Genomic DNA, 21310 nt, shown 5'->3' on the forward strand with positions numbered 1-21310 from the left:
TTAAATCTTATTTCGAAAACCTAAAATTTTCTCTCAAAATTCTTTTCCTCTTCTCCTTGCGTGCGACGGCGCCGCTTCTGCCGAGCGAAGGAAATACGAAGCTTTAGCTTCGTCTCTGGCGGCCGGCGAGGGTTTTTCCCGGTGAGATCTTCACAATCGCGAGTCCCCTTCATCGAGGAGAAGGTGTTGCCGCAAGGGATCACGGGAATCTTCACCTATCCGGAACCCTAGACTTCTCCTTTCCGGTTGTAAGTCCAAGATCGCTCGGTGAGTTGCTTCTCACCTGCAGTAGGAGTAGTTCCGCGACATTGATCTTCTTTTCCTTTTGATTTCGGAATTTGATTTCATTCCTTATCATCCACAGCATGTCTTTTTGTTTCGGATTTATGCTAGTCCTTGTGTTGATTTCGGAGCATGTTTCTTGAAGCTTGTATTTTTTTTCCTTTGTTGCTGCCATGAACCCAAAAGAAAGAAGAGAAGGATAGTTTAGGTTAGACATGAAGAACAGATTCGAATCTAGGCTATCAATGATAATTCTCTTACCTTTGATGTCATGAGTTTGTTAAAGAAGAGGAGAAGGAATTTGAATGGGTAGGCATGTTGTTTAGACCTTTGCTTAGATCTACTTCTTTTATTGCTTTTTCTGGTATTATTATGTCCCCACGGAATGGAGCTTTGGAATTTATTCTTAGCTTGGGTCTGAAACAAGTGATTTTTTTTGCTTGTCATGTTCAAGGAAGTATAGATGGATTCGGGTTTAATGAGGGCATGAAATTGTAAATGTTGTATCTCTTAAAGCGTGAGCCTTTGATGTGCACTTCTGTATATCAAGTAGCTTGTGAGGTTGGATCACATATATAGCATTGCAGTTTAAGCCTTTTAACAGTAGCTTTTATTTGTTATCACATTTATGTGTACAGCCCTTCCATGCTATTACTAAATAACAGTAGCTTTGTTTGTTATCAAGTGAACATGGACAATCTTAATAGTAGCTTTGTGTGAACACCAGTAGAATCTTCATTGCTATTAGTTGAACATCAGTAGAATTCATTTGCTATTAATTAAGCATGATCAGTTCCCTTTGCCACTAGATGTGCACGGTGATACTTTTTAGTCTCTTTTGCTATTAGAATATCTTGAGCATGCAGTTATTAGTTTCTTTGCTATTACATAAGCATGAGTTTCTATCTTTAAGAACTATAAGCAAGAAAGACTAAGGTTTAGACTTGATTTCAATTCCAGAATATTGAATATCAAAAGCGCACACAAGGTGTTTGCTTAAATGTCAAGTAAGGGCAAGTATAAAGAAGTTATAGTTAAAAAGAAAGTATTTTACTTTTAAAGGGCATGTACCGGACACAAGGTCCAAGGGATGGGCTCTAAGATGCCCCTAGGCACAAGGCCTAGAAGTATCTTAGTAGTTTCGGGATTAGCTACCTCGATTCTTATTAAGAATGCGCGCTAAGTGGTACAATGCCGGGCCCAAAAGAAGTTTATTATTATTTTGAAGTATTAAAGTATAAGTTTTGAAACAAATGAAACAAGCTTCAAATATGTTTAGAATTAGAAAGTTTAGTTTCTTGTTATTTGAAGCATGCAGTAGTAGTTTTATTTGTTTCTTGCTATTAGATTATTCAGCATGTTTAGTTTTATTTGCTTTCAGCATGCTGTTATAGTTTTATTCTTATGAGCATGTTTAGCTTTACATGTTTAGTAACTTTACATGTTTAGTAGTTTTACATGTTTAGTAGTTTTACATGTTTAGTAGTTTTACATGTTTAGTAGCTTTACATGTTTAGTAGCTTTCCATGTTTAGTATGCTTCCCTTATTGGTTTATGAGCATATTTAGCTATACAATGATTAGCATTTCAGTTAGCATGATTTCCTTTGCTATATATGAGCATGAGTAGTTTTATATGTTAGCATTCAGTTTTAACATATTTTTATTTATATACATGCATATCGAGTTTTTGTGAGTAGATAGCGCTCACTAAGCTTTATGCTTATAGACTGCATTTCCTCCTACTGCAGATAAAGGGAAAGAAAAGATACAGTGAAGGAAGGCGACAAGGAGATGCAAGAGGAGTGTGTGATGTGTGGACTATGGAGGTCCTTGGGACTTAGCTAAAGAACTCATTTAGTTTAACAATTTGTTTAGTTTAATTTCTTATTAAGTTGATAAGAAAATTATGTAGTAAGAGGTTATGTTTTCGGTTTTTCAATATCTGCATGATTTGAATTATTAAACTGCGTGGTTGTGGTTAGTTTTCATTTCTTATTAAACTGCGTGGTTGATTGAAATATATTTCTAGCCGCCTGTGGCTGAGTATATTATGCTTGTATTATGGAAAATGGTCACCGGTACAGGGGAGATTTTGCCGAAATTTTTCGGTAGGGTTTTCCTAGAGATTTTTTAATAAACCGGTTAAGTAGAGTTAGTAGATAAGTAACGGTCACTCTTAGAGAGTAGTAGTAGTAGTAGTAAGAAGGGTAGTCGTTACATGACGACTCTTATTCCAAGGCCCGCACGTGAGAGTGCTTTCGATGAGTAATCACTAGTCAATCAAAATAAGTATCCCCTAGGGTTACCACCCCCTAGGGTTTTTCACCTACCTAACCGTAGCTAGGACTTTCCGCCACCTAGGGTTACCACCCCCTAGGATTTTTCACCTGCCTAGAATCCACTAGGACTTTTGCCTAAGACAACTTAGAACTTTCTGCAAGTTCAATGAACCTTGGTTGATCACAAATAATCTTAACTTCGAACCCTTTGTCATTATCAAAACTCAGGTTTGATCGTCGGATGCTTCTTGCACCAACACCTGTTTCCCAAAGGTAGCGCCCGGGCGGATGTCTGGATAGGTACCCAAGCAGTCTGAGTGCCCCGAGTTACTCCAAGCACTCGGAAAAGGGAAATTTTATCCAAACATCGAGTTGGAGAGCGATGGTAAGCCAAACCACGTCAATAGTCCAGGCACCCAGAGGTTAATAAACTTTGAGGATGAAGTTTCAACGAGAGCTCTCTATATTAACATAGTCCAAGCGCCTGGGATGGGATCTAGGCATTCGTATGGGACTATAAAAGGATCCTTCAACTAGCAACTTCAATATATCATGTGGTCTGACTTTTGCTCTTCCGCGCTGCTCTGAAAAATCTCCTACGATGCTGTAACGCTCCTCTGACAACCATCAATTAAGTTCTACTCATTTTCTCTATTGTCGGTAACTTTTCCTTATAGTTCTTGTACTTCAATTTTGTAACATTTTGAACTATTAGTGGATTTCCCAACGATATCACTCAATAAGTGTGGGCCTTGGAATAAGAGTTGTTGAAGACTCTGAACCAAGTAAAAAACTACTTATGTTAGCACTTGTCTTTTTCTTTCTCCCTTTTCTCTTCTTAGCTTTATTTCCCCTGTGTATTATCAATTTTTGAAAAAGCAAAACACGCTATTTAACCCCCCCCCCTCCCTGTAGCATCTTTATTATCCAACAAGTGGTATCAGAGTGAGGTTCCACTCTGAATTTGTGCAACCACCAATCAAGCAAAAGGGGGTTTCCTTGTTTTCTTTTTCGATTTTAAGATTTTTTTAACCTAGTTCAAATTGGTGTCATCACCTCTTTTAGATAAGTTTTTCGCATTATAAAATACTCTAAATTAGTGCAATACCAATTGAGTTTTAGTATTTTTATTATCTCTCACACTGCTAATCGAAGACCTAGTTTTGGGATTTATTTGTTAGTTTATTTTTTTTATGTGCAAGACTCTATCATTAATGGCCCAAGGAGAATGTTACAGCACTGCTCGCCCTCTACTCTTTAGTGAGGATGACTTTCCCTGTTGGAAGAGAAGAATGAAGGTGTACCTAAAGATAGATATCGATCAAGTTCACCATCCGACGAGTATACAAGGCGTCGGACGAAGCAATAAAAGTGCTTCTCGGCCTAAAAATATGGAATCCAAAAGACAAGAAGAAGGCCCAAATTGATTCAAAGGCATTGAATACACTTCAGTGTGGTTTGACAAAAGAAGAACTGAACTGTGTCAGCTCGCACAAGAATACGAAGGAGCTGTGGGACAAGTTGGTCGAATTTCACAAGGGCACGACTGATTCAAAGGTAACTAAGAGAGACTTACTTTTGAATATTCTATTTAATATTAAAATATAAGATGGTGAGACCACAAGTTAGCTCCACGCTAGAATAAAGAACATCCTAAATGGTCTTCACCTAATCAGACATCAACTTGAGAACCGTGATCTGATAAGATATGCTCTCAACTCCTTTCCTTGAAATGCATTGTGGACATCTATAGTAGATGCCTATAAAACTTCAAAGAATCTATCTAAATTAAAATTAGATGAATTATTCTATGAATTAAAATTACATGAATAAACTAACACCAAACAGGTTGAGAAGGGTATAGCTTTCCTTGTAGGTCCATCAAAAGAAAAAAAGACTAAAACTTGAGTCAAGCCTGAGTCAGAAGATGAATCCGACTCAAAAATCGATGAAGAAGAACAACTAGTAAATATGGTCAGAAAATGTTCACTAGAAGGAAGAGCAACTTCACAAAGAAAGACTTACAAGAAATGATCAAATCTACACCCAACGACGCAAAGGCGAGAATAACGTACTTCAAATGTAACAAAAAGGGGCATTTCAAGCACGAGTGTCCAAATCAGAAGGAGGACAAGTCTAAGAAAATAAAGAAAAAGAAGGCACTCCACACCACCTGGGATGAATCTGTTGATGCAGGAAGTATCCGACGATTGAACCTATGTTTTGATTATGTCAAAGAGTTCAAGTTAAGTTATGTTGTTATCTAATGTGCTTGAATGAGTTTGCAGGAAAGTCGTAACTGCGGTTAGGCAAGTGGAAAATCCTAAGGGGCGGTAACCTTAGGTCCTAAGGGGTGGCAACCCTAGATGGTGGAAAACTCTAAGGGGAGGTAACCTTAGGTCCTAGGGAATGATAACCTTAGGTGGAGGAAAATCCTAAGGGGCGGCAACCTTAGGTCCTAGGGGGTGGTAACCCTAGGTGGTAAAAATCCTAAGGGGGTAACCTTAGGTCCTAGGGTAGGTAACCCTAGATGGTGAAAAACCCTAGGGGGTGGTAACCCTAGGTCCTAGGAGGTGGTAACCCTAGGCGGAAAGTCCAGTCGATCTGGAGGATCGGACTGGTATCAGGTATGCTCTCCTAAGTAAAGTAGGTGAGGACGCGTTCCCCGGAAGAGGGAACAGTAGGCATCGGTTCAACCTAGGGTTTTCGGTAGGAAATCCGAAGTCAGAATCAAACAGTCCGGAGACGATCAAATACTCTTTTTATTGTATTTATATGTGTGCTAACTTTATCTTGCAGGGTATGTGGGTGTTTTGTGAACTAACATATTTTGCAGGGACTAAAGTGCACATCTTGCCTCGGATGAACAGTACCCGAGGCGCCCTCATGGAGCTTGGAGGCGCCTCGGGTGCAGAGTGTGAGCTGGCTGCGGACAGGAGTTGAAGGCGCCTCAATGGTCATTGGAGGCACCTTGGACCACTGCTTTGAGGCACCTCAAAGGGTGATGGAGGCGCCTTCAACAGGATAAGTTGCGACCAGTTCTGTTCTGATCCACGCGGCTGACTCGGCGAGATGGAGGTGCCTCGGACAGGCATGGAGGCGCTCTCAACAAGCTATTTAAGGCCACTTCGACCAGCAGCTTAGGAACTCAAGCAAAAAGGTAATCCTTCTTCAGTACACTGCTAACGAGACATTTCGGTTGAGCTACGACAAGTCTCCGATGACCCGAAGTTTCAAGATTGTTATTCTTCGTCGGTATAATTGTCATTTCAATTTTAAGATTGTACTTTAAATTTGTAATCTTTAACGATATTATAGTTGTTGCCCACCGAAAGCGATTAACGATCGCGGGCCTTGGAGTAGGAGTCGCCCAAGGCTCCGAACCAAGTAAATCTTGGTGTCCTTGTCTTTTGTGTCTTTAATATTTCCGCTGCATTACTCCGATACATTTTAAATCGATAGTTTTCCGATTACGAAATGCGTGAAAGATACAAGCGCTATTCACCCCCCCCCTCCTCTAGCGCGATCTCGATCCAACAGAATCCTCCTTAGAAAAATTAGACATAGAAGAACAGAAGCAAGCTAGCTACCTCACACTCATGACAACTTGACCCAAATCAGAAAGCGACTCGGATAAAGAAGAAGAGTTCGAATACAAATCAAGCCACGAGTCCACACTTATTTCCGAAGGTTCAAACGATGTATCATCTATCTTAACTATAAAATTCTTTAAAATAATTGCATGTCTTAATAAAAAAAAACTAATTAATTCTTAAAAACAAATTGAAACACTCCTTGAGGAAAATCAACACCTCAAGGAACAAATTAAAACTCAAATTAAAATGAAAATCCAAATCAAGCTATAAAACTTTAGAAAAATATAATTTTAAAAAGTGAAATAGATAAACTTAAAGGATTATTAGAAACCTTCACCACATGATCAAAAAATTTAGACTTAATCTTTCAATCACAAAAAGTTGTATACAATAAGTTCAGGCTCGGATAAAAGTCTAACTCGAAAAATAAAACTTTCATCTCATTAATAAGTCAAAATAACAACCAAACCAAAACTTAGGTTCCAAAAGTTTGTCTAACTAAGTAGGACTCAATCAATTTTATGTACCTAAAAATGAAATTCACTAGTTAAAACCAAATCCAAATAAACTAACTAATTCAAACCCAAACCTAAAATGTAAAATAAAATCAAACAAATCAAATTCAAATCGAAAAATTAAATTTAAATCAAATAACTACAAATTCAATCTAAACACAAGTTACAATCATGCTTATTACAACTATAAAATCAATCAACATAAATCTAAAACTTAAACCTAAGTTCAATAATTTAGGGGGAGGCACCAAATTAATTGGCACTTCTAAAACAATAATTTACCTGGCTAGGTAATTAGGACTAGCTTAATTAGGGACAAAAGTTTAACTTAACAAACAACACTGGAGAAGTTTTGGAAGATAGTAGGTTAGGGAAACTCTATCTTTGCATGTCTAGAAAGATATGACTTCAATCTAGTGTATTTGGCTTAGTGGAACTAACTGAAGTTGTCCCTTACTAATCCTGGCTGGTTAGACCAAAGTTTTGTACTAAGTTCAGTGGGCAGAATTATTTAAAAATTTTCAAAGGTGTGGTTACTCAAATGATGTCCAGGTGACTCATCACAGTTTTGATGTTTATCCAAAGAATATCTGCTTGTTGAATCCAAAGCTAAACTTGAATCTAACACAAGTTAAACCAAACTATAAAATTTAATTTAACTCATTTTACAAAATTATAGGATTCTCTTGATTGAAAATATAAATCGACTGAGATGAATAAGAATTAAATTTAAAGTTAAATTAAAATTAAATTAAAATTGAATTAAATTAAAATTAAATTAAATTAAACTTAAACTTAAGTTAAAATTAAAAACAAAATAAAATAACTTAAACAAAGTTAACTTAACACTTAAGCTAAATTTTTTACTCCTACTCTTTGTATAGAAATCTAAATGAATATTGGATAGTGGTTGCTCCCGACATATGACTGGGGATCAAATAATATTCACAAACTTAACATTCAAAAAACTAGGAACAGTTACTTTTGGAAATAACGACAAACTTAAGATAATTGGAATAGGTAACATTGAACTAGAGTCTAACTTCATTATTCATAAAGTACTACTTATTGAAAATTTCAAATTCAACTTAATTAGTGTTAGTCAATTGTGTGATACAGAGTATAAGGTTAAGTTTACATCCACTGAATATTTAATTAAACATATAAAAGACCCCACAATAAAACTAAAAGGATTTAGGAATAATAATATTTACACAATTAACCTAATCAGCTCCTCACTTAAGTGTCACTTGACATAAAAGGAGGAAATCTAGTTATGGCATAGAAGACTGTCCCACACTCACTTTAAAAATCTCACCAAACTAAATGGCTTAGTTAGAGGACTACAAAAACTACCCAACTTAGACTCAACAATTTGTAATGCTTGTCAACAAGGAAAATAGACCAAATCAACCCACAAACCAACTAATCAAACTCAAACCAATTCAACATTTAAATTATTACACTTAGATTTATTTGATTCTCATGGGATTAAATCTATTAATAGAAATTTATATTGTCTAGTAATAATTGATAATCACTCAAGATTCTCTTAGGTAAAATTCTTAAAAAATAAAGATGAAATATTTAAAATATTTAGTACTTTTTGTAAATAAACTGAAAATAAAAAAAAAACTCCAAAATCGAAAGAATTAGGAGTGATAATGATGGAAATTTTAAAAATCATAGGTTTGCTAAATTTTGCTTAGAAAATGAGTATCATCAAGAATTCTTGTGTCCTAATACACCTCAACAAAATGGAATAGTTAAAAGAAAAAATAGAATCCTCCAAGAAGCCACTAGGACAATGCTTAATGAATACTGACTACCAAAATATTTCTGAATAGAAGCTGTTACTACAACCTGCTATGTACAAAATATAACAACAATAAATAAGAAATATAATAAAACCTCATTTTAAATTTACTATAATAAATTACCTAATATTAAATACTTTAAGGTATTTGGATGTCCAATTTATATATTAAATACAAGAGAATACTTAGGAAAATTTATTTCAAAAGTAGAAAATAGAATATTTGTAGGGTACTCCCTAAATAGTAAAGGATATAAAGTTTACAATAAAACCACTTTAAGAAATGAGAAAATAACCAATATAAAATTTGACAAAATTACTAACTCTAAAGAATGCAACTCAACTCAACCTTAATACCAACCAATTGATTTCGTTAGAGCTAGCACTGATCTAGGGGGAGCAAGTGAAAACCCAAATCAAATAGGTGATCAAGAAGATGAACAAAATCAACCACAAGAAACACAAACTAAATCTAAAATAATAAGAGTCAGCTTAGACCACCCAATTGAATAAATAATAAGTAACTCAGAACTAAGGGTTTAAACTAGATCATCATTTAAAAACCTAAGTCAAATATCTTTAATTTCTAAGATTGAACCCAAAATAATATAAGAATCCTTGCTTGACCCAGACTAAATTATGACAATACAGGAAGAACTGGCCCAATTTGAAAGAAATGAAGTATGAGATTTAGTACCATTGCCTGATCATAAAATAGTTATAGAAACAAAATGGGTATTTAGAAATAAACTAAGTGAAAATGGAGAAATTATTAGAAATAAAATTAAACTAGTAGCTAAAGGATTTAGTCAAGTAGAGGGACTTGACTATAATGAAACCTATGCCCCAATAGTCAGACTTAAGTCTATTAGAATGCTACTAAGTTATGCAGCCAATAAAGGATATAAACTTTATCAAATAGATGTTAAATCTGCTTCTTAAATGGGCTAATAAAAGAAGAGGTCTATGTAGGTCAACCACCTGGGTTTGAGAGTCTAGATCATCCTGACCATGTGTTTAAACTAAAGAAAGCTTTGTATGGTCTTAAACAAGCACCTAGAGTCTACTATGAAAGGTTAACTTCTTGTCTAATCTCTAAAGATCAACCAAGGTCAAATTAATCCAACTTTATTTGTAAAATCACTTAAATAAGATATTTTCATAGCACACGTATATGTAGACGACATAGTTTTTAGTTCAACAAGCTTAGAATTTTTATAAGAATTTATATCTTTAATAGAACAAGAATTTGAAATGAGCCTAGTAGGTAAACTGACCTATTTCTTAGGATTACAAATGAAGGAAATTATGTTTACTGGCAAAAATACACAAAAGAATTACTTAAAAATTTTAGAATGGAAAATATCAAAGAAATCAAAACACCAATGACAACTAACACAACTTTAGATAGTGATCTAAATAGAAAACCAATAGACCTAAAATATTATAAGAGTGCCATGGGCAACCTTTTATAATTGATTGCAAGTCAACTTGATATTTTATTTGCAGTTGTATGTGTGCCAGATACCAAATATGTTTTAAGGAATCCCACCTAACAAATATTAAAAGAATTTTTAGATATTTAAAAGGCACAACAAATGTGGGAATTTGTTACCCTAGAACACCTAATTTTAAACTAATAGGTTACTCTGACTCAAATTATGTCGGTTGTAAACTAAATCATAAAAGTACAAGTGGTAGATGTCAATTACTTGGATCTTCACTTGCTAGCTGGTTTAGTAGAAAATAGCACTGTATTGTTTTATCTACTACTGAAGTCAAGTACATAAAAATGGGTGAGTGTGTGGCACAATTGTTATAGATGATGCACACATTAAAAGACTTTAACTTAGAATATAAAAATATAAAAATCTTGATTGATAATGTAAATTCAATTAACTTAACTAAGAATTCAGTGCATTATTCAAGAACCAAACATATTGAAATCAAATACCACTTTATTAGAGATCACGTCATCAAAAGAGATAATGAACTCAACTATGTTGAGTCCAAGTCAACTTTGACTGACATCTTCACCAAACCACTATCAGAGTCTTAATTTAGTAACTTAAGAAGAAAGCTAGGAATATACACAATAGACTAGGACTCTTATTATCAAATAATTTTTCAAATAACTTGAAAATTTTAAGCTACTCTTATTTGAATTTCTTTAAAAAAAAATTCATTTCTCTAGTGTTGCAAAATTATTTTTGCCTTAGCCTAAATCAAATCCATAGAAAGCATGATCCTATAGAACTAGGGAATGATCATCTCACAGACACACTAGGTCTACCTTGATTGTGTATTCAAAAACATAGAATGGTGTCAGATACGTAGGCCATTTGCTTAGACTTTAGATGCTTATATCAGTGTATTAACATAAGTATGGGCGAAAAATATAAAAATATAGTGATCAAGTTAAGTAGTCCTTAGTAGATAACTAACTGGACACATGTACTTAACTTGACTAACCAAATGAATACTGCTACATTTTGATGGTCAGTTAATAAATAAAGGTTAGACATTTAAGGATAATTTTTAGATAAATATTATTTTTAAATAATATCAAGTTCAAGGAGAGGATATTTGAAAACTACTTTCAAAAGAGTTCTATTTCAAAATTTGTTTTCTTGATTTTTTTGTAAAGTTTTTATGTAAAATGTTTTGAAAACTATTGTATAAATGGTTTTAACAAACTTGCTTTAAAAGGCATTTTTAAAAATTATTTAGAAATACTTTGCAAAATTTAGTTTTGTAAAATATTTTTACAAAATTCAATTTTAAAAATTTTGAATATCTTTTGTAAATTTTAAAAAGCTCCTTTCAAATAACTTTGAATTTTTTTTTATTTACTTCTCTCTACAATAACCCTATAAGTTTTTCTGAAAAAACTATACCTTTATAAAAATTATTTACTTGAAATAGTTATTTTCAAACACTCGTTTTCAATATTACTATTTAAAAACTTGAAATCATTATTTGTAAACTTATTTGAAAAACTAAGTTTGCAAAATTTGTTTATTTTACTAAAACTTTATTTAAGTTGTTCGAAAACTAACTTTAGTTTGGTAAATAGACTAACTCCTTGATTGAATTACTTTTATTTCTGCTTAATGCATTGTATTATTTTTTGATGTATGCTAAAGGGGGGAGGATAGTGGGTTAGATTAGAAAAATTAACTCAATCAATTTATATTACATGTTTAATGCTTACTTAATTGCATTTGTTTTTCTAACTTTAATCCAAGTTATCATTACATCAAAAAAAAAGAGATTGTTGGTGCAAGTTGCACTAATAATCATGTTTAATGTATAACAAATAGATTAAAGTTAGATGTGTTATTTGTCTAACTTTTTACCAAGTATGCAGGGCTTGATAGGTCTAGAGGACTGAAACATCATGCTGTAGTTCAGCTAGAATAATAGCTAGCATGAAGTCTAGATTGGTTGAGATCTGGAAGAAGAAAGTCCAGATTGGTTGAGATCTAGCAAAAGAAAGTCCAGTTAGGTTGACAACTGGCTGAAGTCTAGTTGGGTTGGCAACTGGCAGGAAGTCTTGGTGGGTCAAGGGACTTGACATCAAGGAAGTCTGAAATTGGTAAGTGGAGGTAAGCAACTGGAGGAGAGATCCAGTAAGGACGCGTTCCAAGTTGAGAGAACAATAGGCGTAGTCTGACCAAGAGTTTCAGCAAAACTCAAAGTCAGGATCAGACAGTCGGAAGGCTGTCAAAACTCTTACTTTCTATATTATATTTGTCTAGACTAACTCTTTTTTGCAGGAAAGGTAGTGCTGAAAAAAGTGTGGTCCGGGCACTCGGACCAGTTCCGCAAAGGCAGCGCCCAAGCTAGCGGGTGCCTGGCTAGACACCCAGGCAGTTCTGGCGCTCGGAGTTGCTCCGGGCGCTCGGACAAGGGAAATTTCATCCAGACGCCGAGTTGGAGCATGACAATTGGCCGAACCACATCAACAGTTCAAGCTCCTGGAGGGGGTTCGAGCTCCCGGAGGTGGATAAACTTTGAGGATGAAGTTTCGATGAGAGCTCGCCATGTCAGCACAGAGCAGGCGGTCGGATGCGGCTATAAAAGAAGCCTTCTACCAGCATCTTCAATACATCAAGTGTTCCAACTTTTGCTCTTACATGCTGCTTTGAAAAAGCTCCTACGGTGTTGTAATGCTCCAACAATCGCCAATCAAGTTTTACTCATTGTCTCTGTTGTCGATAACCTTTTCTTATAGTTCTTGTACTTCAATTTTGTAACATTTTGAACTATTAGTGGATTTCTTAACGAAAGCACTCAACGAGTGCGGAACTTAGAGTAGGAGTACTCGAAAGCTGTGAACCAAGTAAAAAACTACTTGTTTTAGCACTTATTTTTTTATTTCTCCCTTCTCTCTCCTTAGCTTTATTTCCGCTGTGTATTCTCAGGTTTTGAAAAAACAAAAATGTTATCCATCCCTCCCTCCTGCTCTATCATCTTTACGATCCAACAATAATAGCAATGCATATTAGTTTTTTGTGTATGAGTCACAAATACTAGATGTATACAAGAACTCAATAATAGAATCATTCTGCAAGCATGTGTTTCTGTATAAGACCCGAGAGGAAACTAGTTCCTCAAAATGGGCATATGAAATACAAGGTGAAGGAGATGATGATGAACCAATTGAGATTGAGTTCAGACAAAGTAAAAGAGCTCTGATAGAAAAATCCTATGGAACATATTTTATCACTTTCATGTTGAAAAGTGAGCTCCATAGTTACTCAAAAGTAGTAAGCTCTTCTAATGAACCTCACTAAAAAGAAGCAATTGGTTCCGAGATAAACTCTCTCTTACAAAATCACACCTGGGAACTTGTGGATCTTCCACAGGAAGTAAACCACTAAGTTGTAAGTGGATTTTCAAGAAGAAAATAAAGTTAGATGGTACGATTGATAAGTATAAGGTCAGATTGGTAATCAAAGGATACCGACAATGAGAAGCCTTTGATTACTTTGATACATATTCTTCGGTGTCGAGAATAACTTCCATTAGAGTATTTTTGACTATAGTCGCTCTATAGAATCTCGAAATACATCAGATGAATATAAAGATAGCCTTTCTAAATGGATATTTAGAAGAGAAGATCTACATGGAGCAACTTAAAGGGTTTTCTATGCTAGAACAGAAAAATAAGGTTTGTAGATTGTTGAAGTCATTATACGGCTTGAAACAAGCACCAAAGTAGTGGCTTGAGAAATTTGATAATGTCATGAAGGAATGAGAATTCAAGATCAATCAATGTGATAAATGTGTCTACATAAAAGTCATAGAGAATAACTATGTCATCTTGTGCCATTATGTAGATGACATACTTATCATTGGAAGTAATAATAAAATAATCAAATCCACTAAGAATATGTTGAACATAATATTTGACATGAAAGACATGGGTCTAGCTGATGTGATTTTAGAAATCAAAATTCTTAGAACAATCGAAGTACTTTTTCTGAGTCAGTCTCATTACATGGACAAGATTCTTGAAAAATTCACTAAGGGTGATATTGTATTGGCATGAACGTCGATAGATATGAATCAACATCTATCGAAAAATCGAGAAGAAAGTATCTTTTAGATAAAGTACTCTTGAATAATTGGAAATTTGATATACCTGATGAGTTGTACATAACCAGACTTAGCCATTGCAATAAGTAAATTTATTAGATATACGAGTAATCCCGGTGTTGAGGACTAAAAAGGGATAACAAGAGTACTGAGGACTTGAGGTATACTCGTGAATATGGACTACACTATACGAGATATCCTATTGTGATCAAAGGATATAGCGATGCGAGTTGGATATCTGATATAAAAAAATTCTAAGTCTACGAGTGGATATGTATTCATTCTTGGAGGTGCAATCATTTCATGAAAATATTCTAAGCAAACTAATAATCAGATTCACGATGGAATCTGAGTTTGTAGCTCTTGACAAATGTAGTGAAGAGGTTGAATAATTACGATAATTCTTAGAAGATGTTCCAAAATGACCAAAACCAATGTCGGTAATTTGCATACCTTGTGATAGTCAATCGGCAATTGACTAGCCATAGAGTCATATGTATAATGGTAAGTCTAGACATATACGTCGTAGACATAATATCATTAGATAACTGCTCTCCATGGGAGTTATCACTGTTAACCATGTAAAGTTAAAGAATAACCTAACAGATTCATTAACCAAAGGGTTAAACAGAGAATTAGTTATAAGTTCATCGCGAGGGATGAGTTTGATGTCGATGGGAAATGTTGGTACAAAGGAAACTCAGCCTATGCAGACTAGAGATCCCAAGAACTAGGTTGAAAGGGACAACCTACCTGCACTGACAAAGTCGCTCTCTGTGGGGGAACAACTCAATGAATTAGTGAAGGATGGAGGTTAAAGCACACGATTTTTAATAATCCAGTAGAGTAATGTGGAATACTCTTACGAGATCACCTATATGAAAAAGAAGTGGGGTCATTTCAAAGAGAATTGAAGGCATAATTCTTAGAACTTCTCATAGAACTAGGTGTGTTCATGGCTATGACGAACACACTTATGAGAACTGAGTTGTGTCATGGAGAGTCCAGGAGACTGCACTCATTCGCTCTGCACTTAGCCACTCTATAGTCTGCACTCAGCACTTGGCAGAAATCAATCTCCGCTAGTAGCCTCAGATTATCTGCTTAGGTCATCTCGACAGATAAGTTAAATTTGATTTTGTGTAATTTCAATCCACCTAAATTCCCCAAAATCTCTGTCAAATTGTCCAATAGAAACATCAATTGCAGGAGGAGGGTGAAAAACATGACCAATCTTCTTTGCCACCACCTCTTAGCGATCTCTACCTATCGAGCAATCGAGGAATCGATTCTCGGAGAGATTAGGAAAGTAGAGGATGCAGAATTTCCCCGATCCAGCCTTGAGGACATGTACTTGGGATGATTAAAATTTGACGCCTTGTAAGTTTGGATAAATTGAGACTAGTTGATGGATTTACTTTATGGAATTGATCCTTTTGAAATCGGAGAAGTTGATATATTGGCTAAGTGGCTTCAAGGTTGACCACAAGGAGACTCCAAGTAGAAGGAACCTGGTGCTAAGAATGAGCCTGTGTGTCAAAGAAAAATAGAGGAAGAAAATGTCAGCCACCGGGCCAGGGAGGGGTCCTGGCACAGGTACTTTGACGTTCAAGTTCAACGAGTGATTAGGAAAAAATGGAAGACCGTGAACAATAAATTTTGATAGTGGAGTTTATCTGTGTCTGTAGGTAAAGACCCCTTATATAGTATTATTTTCTCTCTATACGAATATTAAGACATTACTAAAATAAAGTTAACTATTCTACCACTTTACTGTCTTTCCTAAATTGGGTCTACCATCTCTACATTTACAGGGTGTAAGCTTACACCGTATGTACTGCACAGGAAATATTCCCTCGATTATTTAATAATTGTCACACAAGAGGCTACAGAAGGATTTTTAGCTTTTGGAATGATGAATCATATTTTAATGATGAGCTGACTGAGTTCCCTCTATTGTCCGGTCTAACATTGCTCTTGGACATGCTAAGTCGATTGTGGAAGGTTGATCATCTTGGGGACTCAACATTTGATTGGACAAGAGTCCAATCGGATTGTATATCTAGAAGCTTTGATTAGATCGAGAGAATTCAATTCTCCATTGAGCCAGAATGACTCGTTATTTGATCAAATAAAAGATTTGATTGACTGGAGCGATCGCCATGCTAACTTTGAATGTTGATCACTTCTTAATTTTAACCATCACTTTAATTAGTCTTCCTAATTTTGACCCTAACTTCGAAGTCTATCTTATTCACGAATGATTTTCTTCTCCTATCTTTTCAGACGCTCAATTTACAACCATGGGGCTCGGACAATCCGTCATCCGTGTGAGAAATTTGAAAGTGTTTTAACTCGAGTTAATTGTAATGCACGGTTAGAATTTGGTCAAAGAGAGAAGATTTAAAGAGAATAAAGAATAATTTTCTTGGCACCAAAGGGTTTTATTTATATAAGTGATCTAAATAATAAAATGCAACGATTGAATATAATATATAATAATTATAATCCTAAGAACAAATATGATATATTTAGAAATATTATTTTTTTTACTATCCATTCATATGGATAATGACAGATAAAATCAATTCAAGATTGTTGTCCGAAATTACTTAAGTATTATTTTAACTAAGATGTAAATGAATTAAACGTTCGTGAATAAATTTAGTATTCAACTTCGTAAAAATTTATTCATGTTCGTTGAATATACTTAAGATTAATTAAATAAATAAACTTGAATAGCTCGTTAAGCTAAGCAAACAAGCTTGAATATATATATGTTCAACTTGTTAACGTTCGTGAACAACGTTAATGAACAATATTCACGAATCATATTGACTAATAAAATTCTTTTCAATATGTTAAATAAATGATAAAATAAAATAAATAAATTTAAATTATTAAGCTCAATAACCAATCAAACAAATAAAAATTTTAAACAATTAAATAAACTTGAATTGAGATATCAATAATATCTAAACGAACAAAGCTCAAGTTAAGCTTGAATTGAAAGCTCGATAACATCTAAACGAACAAAGCTCAAGTTAAGCTTGAATTGAAAGCTCGATAACATCTAAACGAACAAAGCTCAAGTCAAGATTCAAACAAGCTCAAACTCATAAAAAATAAATCAAGCCAAGCTTGAACAATATTTCAAAAACTTAATTCATTTTAAGTTCGATTTAACTCGATTATTTTATCAAATAAATTTGAACATCCCAAAACTCAACTCAACTTATTTACTGTCCTAATTTTAACACTTTAGTAAAAACACTTGCAAATCTCAAATCCCATGATTATCTAAGATAGTTAGACATCATTTTAAACATTATAGTGTATTTTGCCAATGGGTCATTTTGATTCACTTTAAAATTATAAAAAGGATCTGATTTTGGTTTACTTTTTATTTAGAAAAAAGATAGATTAATGAACCTAAATTGAATTATATTTTTATTTATAAGGTTATTGCAGAGATTACGTGCAATTCACAATAAATGATCGCTCTTGAGAAGCATACCTGCCTCAAGTAAGGTGACAAGGTTTTACTTACAATGCGAAAGTTAAAACAACAAAAATCAAAATAACTTGATTGAATGTTAATAATTACCAAGGGAAAAGGGCCAAAGCAACTCTGTGTTTGCCATATAAAATATGAATCGTAACAAATACTACATTTAATAAAACACCTGAAGTCGAAAACTAAGATTGCAGTCTCATAGCTAGTGTACATAATAAACACATCCAAAGGTGTGTTGTGGTCAGACAGAAATAAAGCAAATATTTACTATCAGAGCGAGAAATGGATCTTATTGCTCAAAACCACCATTCATGTTGCATCCTTGACTGCTCAGGCTTTTCTGGATCTTCCTCGTCTGGCTTTTCTTCTTCTTCCTCCTGCTGCTGTTGTTCTTCCTCCTCTTCCTCATCCTCTTCAGGGGGGTCCTCTGGCAGTGGATGTGGCAATGGAGTCTTCATTGGGCTGAATTGTGGGAATATATCTGGTCTCCTAGGAGGTTTGGGTCTCTCCCATTCCTAAATCAAACATATTACTGAGAATTGCATGATCGAAGATACAATACTTGAGGTAAAGCATATATTTCACTGAAACAAATTTGTATAGTATTGTGCGATCTGCACTATCAATTTATTTACTATTTTCAAGGATTAGTTCACTGGCAATTATCAAAACTCAAATATGAACAATGCTTAATGAAGGATATGTCAAACATGAAGCATTACTTGCACCAATTTAACCATTTAATATAGGATGATGTTTTCTTCCAAGCATGCATCCAATGTCAGTAACTTAGTGTTTACTCTGATTTTCTGAACATGAGAATTCATGAAAACTGCTAAATTTTGATAGGTTACAACCTGCACATGTACAATGATTTGTAGGAATCACCCATAAGACAAAGAAGTTGGTACTGTGTATAACTCACTTAAGAAAGGATGAAAGAGGTAAAGAACAAAAATGAATGAGAAGCAAAAATATGTTCACAACAAAAGGAAATTACTAAAGTTCAAATAAGGTGATTTGCGAAGCAAGAAATATTCATATGTTGATTTGGAATTTCATCAACAATTTGCTTGTACAAAAAGAGAATCCAATATTTTCTGTGTTCTTGTGAGAGGAATTATGAAAAAAATTGAACAAAGATGTGAATACAAAGAATTGGTTGCTAAAATATGAAGCATTAGACTGACTCTTGATACACCTCAAAACAACACAGTTATGTTACCTCAAAATGTATTAATCATAGCAGATCATTTGATACGAATCACTTACAACAGAAATCGCAATGATTATCTAAAGGGAAACTAAGTTAGCCTCTAAAAAAATGCTAATAAATCTAGTACTACGCTGTTCTTTTCCTCCATGAAATTGAGAGCCCTACTTCCACAATGAACAATCAATTCAATAACCCTAAACTACAAGGATAATTCCGACCGCTGTTGATTATCTGAAAACCTACCCTAACATAACGAGACTCCCAGCCCTCTGAAAAAAAAAAAAAGAAGAAGAAGACGATTTGGGCATAAAATTAAAATCAAGCATGTAATTGCAGCATCATATCTTCTAATTAAACCAAAAAGGAAAGGATTAAAGCAAGTGGAGTAGGCATACGATGGGGAAATCGAGAGGAGAGCGACGGGTTTTCCTCTCTTCCTGGGGAGCCATGCAGACGACGCCGTGAGCTCTCCTCATCGGCGAAGGAGCACCCAGGCCAGCGGCCGCCCCGGGAGACTGCTTCGGCCTCCGGGACGGCAACATGGAAGGCACGCAGGTTGGAGAGGTGGTCGAAAGACACCACGACGAGGAGGCCATATCTCGCCGGAGCAGGTAAAGGAAGGCGGCGGCTGATCCGGAGAAGGAAGGAAACGCCAGTACACCACGATGAGATAAATAGCAATGGCGGGGTAACCGGGCCGAACTTGTGCCATTTACCATACCAAATCCAGGCCCATTAAATACCAGGCCTTACTACCGGATCCAACCGAACTGTTCCGCCCATTTAGGAAAACAAACAGCCCAATGAATAGCATTAAGTTCACGTTTTGAATGAGAAATGTTTCATGGAAAAAAGAGTCCAAAAGTGAGGAGGCTAACAAATCAATCCCCCAAATTTTAATTTATGCCATGACAAGCAAGAAATAGCTTTCCTGATGAAGTGGGACACACGGAGTTTGAAAGAGAAGAGTAGGAGTTGGAGGGTGACTCGGTACCAAGCCAATATCAAATGCAATTAATGTTTCTTCTGCGAGGGCATGAGAACCAGTGAAAGAGACTTCACCCCTCCCCAAAACAAACCAAGCCTATTACTTAACTCTCTCCACCTTCAATCCCTCCTACCACATGTAATGGTGCAGTGTTCTTAGTGCAGCTCTGGGCTCCTTCCGCCTTCTCCCCATGGGCTGGCTTCAGTCCCTCTTCTCCCCTCTCAAGAGGCTCTGGTTTCGCCTCCACTCTGCTCACAGAAAGAGTACGCACCGTTCCACTCCTCGTTTCATCATCATCTTAGTTCAGTATTGCTTCACTCATTACTAATGATTTTCATCAGCAGAGAGAGGGATTTACATCCTCTACGAGGATGTGAAGTCGTGCCAATGCGAGGACGTGCAGGTTCTGTGGTCGATCCTCGTGGAGTCGCAATCTCCTCGTCTGCATTTGAAGCGTTGAGGCGGCTCCAGTTGATCTATCCATGGAGGAAAACTAGAGTAAGGTGAAGTTTTTTTTGAACTTTTCGTGTACAAAAAAACTTTGTAACGGTGAGAGCGAGAGGAGCGGCTCCTCTAGCTCTAATTCTTGCTTGCAGAAGCAAGAATGAAAAAGAGAAGAAAAAAAAACACTTTGTAATTACACAGAATCAAGAAAAGTATTTATATAATAACAATAAAATTACATGAGAACAGGGTGCAGTAGAAGGTCGATTTCCTTGTTTCTTGATAGGTGTCGAGTCCATTATGGTTAGTTGTGGGGTAGCAGAGATTTCCTTTTCATTGAGCTTCTGTGGCTGCTTGATGTTAGTGAATAAAAAACAATGTTGTGTGTTATGTATTGGGAAAGAAGCCTGGTGTATGAGTGCTTCTCTAAATGGTTGTTTAAGAAAATTGCACGCTTTTGTTTACACATTGCTAATTATTTATTTCTCCTTGACTGATGTAGACAGAGCAAGTTCTGTTTACAAATTCCATCTTGATTCCCAAATCAAAATATTACTGAACTAGAATTCTGAGGAAAGTTAACTACCCAAGCATTGAAATCCAACCAAAGAGCTTCAAACAGGCAGAATTCGCAAGTAACTTATTCCATGATCAAATCAATGATGTCATTGAGATAAAATAACTGACTAGTAGCGAATCACCGACAACGAAGCACCAAATATTGATTAGTGTTCTTTTACAATATCCCTTCTGTGTGTGTGTGTTGAGCGACTTGGATTCTGTCTATTCTAAGCACGTCTATAGGAAATCATTGTGGGCCACCGAATCACTTTGTGTAGGCTCATGATAAAATACACTGTGCAATCAGTTCACCTTTTCTCTTAATGTAACTTTTTGGTCTGTTGTCTTTCTTTAATTATGTTGATGATAGTGATAATAATCTGCCAATTGCTTAAAGAAAAACTGAGCAAGTCTTGACAGTTTACCTGTCAAATGGTTCTCTGAATAATTCTCCACAACTGAAAGAATCAAAACATTTACGAAATCTATT

General features: G+C 35.3%; 1 protein-coding gene and 1 long non-coding RNA gene across 2 annotated transcripts; one reads left to right on the forward strand and one right to left on the reverse strand.

The window, feature by feature from the left end:
* Positions 1–17708: 17708 nt before the first annotated feature.
* Positions 17709–19561, reverse strand: LOC121975568 (podocalyxin-like protein 2). The gene is made up of 2 exons (XM_042527296.1): positions 19223–19561; positions 17709–18126 (listed from the first exon to the last, which is right to left on the reverse strand). Exons 1-2 carry the CDS (start codon positions 19544–19546, stop codon positions 17908–17910), a joined length of 543 nt encoding a protein of 180 aa, XP_042383230.1. The 5' UTR covers positions 19547–19561; the 3' UTR covers positions 17709–17907.
* A 374-nt stretch (positions 19562–19935) lies between these two features.
* LOC121975570 lies at positions 19936–20723 on the forward strand. Its single transcript, XR_006110362.1, has 2 exons — positions 19936–20078; positions 20160–20723. It is a non-coding gene; the product is annotated as an uncharacterized LOC121975570 (long non-coding RNA).
* Positions 20724–21310: the final 587 nt, after the last annotated feature.

The sequence above is a fragment of the Zingiber officinale genome, chromosome 4B (assembly GCF_018446385.1).
Source record: "Zingiber officinale cultivar Zhangliang chromosome 4B, Zo_v1.1, whole genome shotgun sequence".
Taxonomy (NCBI): domain Eukaryota; kingdom Viridiplantae; phylum Streptophyta; class Magnoliopsida; order Zingiberales; family Zingiberaceae; genus Zingiber; species Zingiber officinale.